The sequence below is a fragment of the Salvelinus namaycush genome, chromosome 4 (assembly GCF_016432855.1).
Source record: "Salvelinus namaycush isolate Seneca chromosome 4, SaNama_1.0, whole genome shotgun sequence".
In the NCBI taxonomy this organism is placed as follows: Eukaryota; Metazoa; Chordata; class Actinopteri; order Salmoniformes; family Salmonidae; genus Salvelinus; species Salvelinus namaycush.
The window spans coordinates 72,829,963-72,832,152 of record NC_052310.1 but is presented as its reverse complement, the minus strand read 5'-3'; the positions used below and the strand labels follow the sequence as shown (position 1 = coordinate 72,832,152).

At 49.8% G+C, this 2,190-nt stretch overlaps 1 protein-coding gene across 1 annotated transcript; it reads right to left on the bottom strand.

The window, feature by feature from the left end:
* Nucleotides 1-258: 258 nt before the first annotated feature.
* On the bottom strand, nucleotides 259-1,401 carry LOC120045993 (gastrin/cholecystokinin type B receptor-like). The gene has a single exon (XM_038990911.1). It carries the CDS (start codon nucleotides 1,399-1,401, stop codon nucleotides 259-261), a length of 1,143 nt encoding a protein of 380 aa, XP_038846839.1.
* Between the last annotated feature and the right edge of the window lie 789 nt (nucleotides 1,402-2,190).

Below are 2,190 nucleotides of genomic sequence, written 5' to 3'. Positions count from 1 at the left end.
CCTGGAATCATGGGGCACACACTCCAACACACTCCATAATAAAGACGGCACCACACTTCATAATTAAAAGGGCAACACACTCTATAATCTCAGTTATGGCAAATATCTCCATTTGCTTCGGAGATTGCGTTGGAAAACAGACACACATTTTCACAGAATATCCTATTTTGAACTGTAGGACGAATGTTTTCCTGTCCATTGGACAAATAAGTATGTGATATACCAGGTAGGCCTACATTTGATCTGTCTGTCTGTCAATCAGTCAAAAACAGTCTCACACACTGTCACAGACGACAGGCTCTTGCTTTTGGTTAGTTTGTTGCCTGGATTGGCATATCTGTTCGATGCGCGCCTCTCTGCGCCGCGCTTCTCCGATTGCGCCCTGCTATAGGGCACGAGCTTGGGCACTGAGGTGCTGCCCATAGGCATAGAGGACTGCTGTGGCGACAGACTTAACAATGACGACAGTTTCTGTCTGTAGCTTTTCCTGAATCGTTTTGCAGACCTGTGTAAGTTACCCACAAAGCAATAACAGAGCGGGTTGAGAGCGGAGTTGGTTAGACCCAGCCATAGCGCGAAGGGTCTCCCCTGTAGAATCCACTCGTGGTATATATGGTTCACATCATCCTCCTCTTTCTCTAAAGATGAAGTCATGTTAAAGTCTAACCATATGTCCACTACATACAGAGGTAGCCAAGACAGGGTGAAAAGCACAACCAGCGACAGCACCATCTTGGCGATCCTTTTACGCACTTTCAGACGGGACAGTGATAGCGTAACGCCAAATGTATTCGAATCTTGCGTCCGTTTTTCGTCGGTGCCCCACAGCTTCCAGCCGGTCAGCACGCTGATGACCAGGTTAAACAACACAGGGAATCCATAGAGAGAGCAGAAGAGCAGAAAGCTATATCTCTGTTTCAGTTTGACTTCGTTCCAGCTCTCCACGCACACAGTGAGGGTGATGTCCAGCAGCGATAGAGTCTGGGTGGTATTCATGAAGAAGAGTGGTATGCACAACCCCGACGACACGATCCACACCACACAGATCATACACAGTATCCGCCGCCCGGTAAAAAAGGACCGGGCGTGTAGAGGGTTGTGCACGCTGTAGTAGCGGTTCAGACTGATCACGGCCAGGCTCAGGACGCTCGCAGACACCGAAACAGCCTGAACGAACGGCACGGTGCGGCACAGAAACTCCCCGAACACCCATGCGTTGTAGACCTGGTGTCCCAGGTTAACTGGCATGCACACACACACCACCATCATGTCACACACCGCCAGATTGACCAGCAGTCTGCGGGTCGCCGACACCCCCGCCAGACCGGTCCTCTTTCGGGTGAGGACCAGGAGAGCCATGATGTTCCCTCCGAGCCCGGTGAGGAAGGACAGGGAGTACATAACCACCAACACGATGGTACTCGGTTCGTGTCCCGAAAATAAGAACAAGTCCGGGTAGGGTTTGGTATCCTCCGGTAAACTCCAGTTGTTGAGCTCATGTTGAGGTCCCTCAAGTGAAATATTCGTAGAAAATAAATGTCCAAAATATGAGTAAAAATTCGTTAGATTCATCTCCCGCTTGTTCTTACATCGTTTGCGCTGTGTGGAGTGTCCAAATCAGACGCGCACACAGGTGAGACAGAGAGCTGAGCTGCGCGCAGCCCGTTAGTGGTGAGATGAGGATTTCACCAACACATCTTTGACGCCTTGTCGGAAGAGATCATAATTATCTAATACCCACTGTGATTAACTGAAAAACAGGATACATTTCCCCCACTGAAGAAGTGCGGTCCTCATCGATATAACTCCGCTGGAGCGAGCGCTGTAGTTCACTCGGACCCCGGTCAATGGAATATTTATCCGTGTGACTACAGGAGCAAGAGCTGCGCTATCCCGCTCACGCACTCAGCCCTGGCCGCATCTCATTCCAAAAGTTGTTGCATCCTCTCTGTCCTCGTCCCCTCTCTTATGTCGAACACAGGTATGGATAGATGACAGCTAACTCTTTTGACTGGATCCATTGACACCACCTAAGATACTAATTCTGTTCAGTGAAGGGAAAGTGAGTGGAAGAGGGCAGATGTGAGGTGGCAAGCTTTTGCAATGGAACGCAGCCAGAAATTAATAAAACCCTCACTCCGAATGAAGGGATAGGATTGCCTCTCTCTCGCTCTCTCGCTCTCTCGCTCT

Excerpts from the sequence above, each read along its gene's own strand:
- LOC120045993 (XM_038990911.1), bottom strand. The coding sequence starts at position 1,401 with ATGTACTCCCTGTCCTTCCTCACCGGGCTCGGAGGGAACATCATGGCT.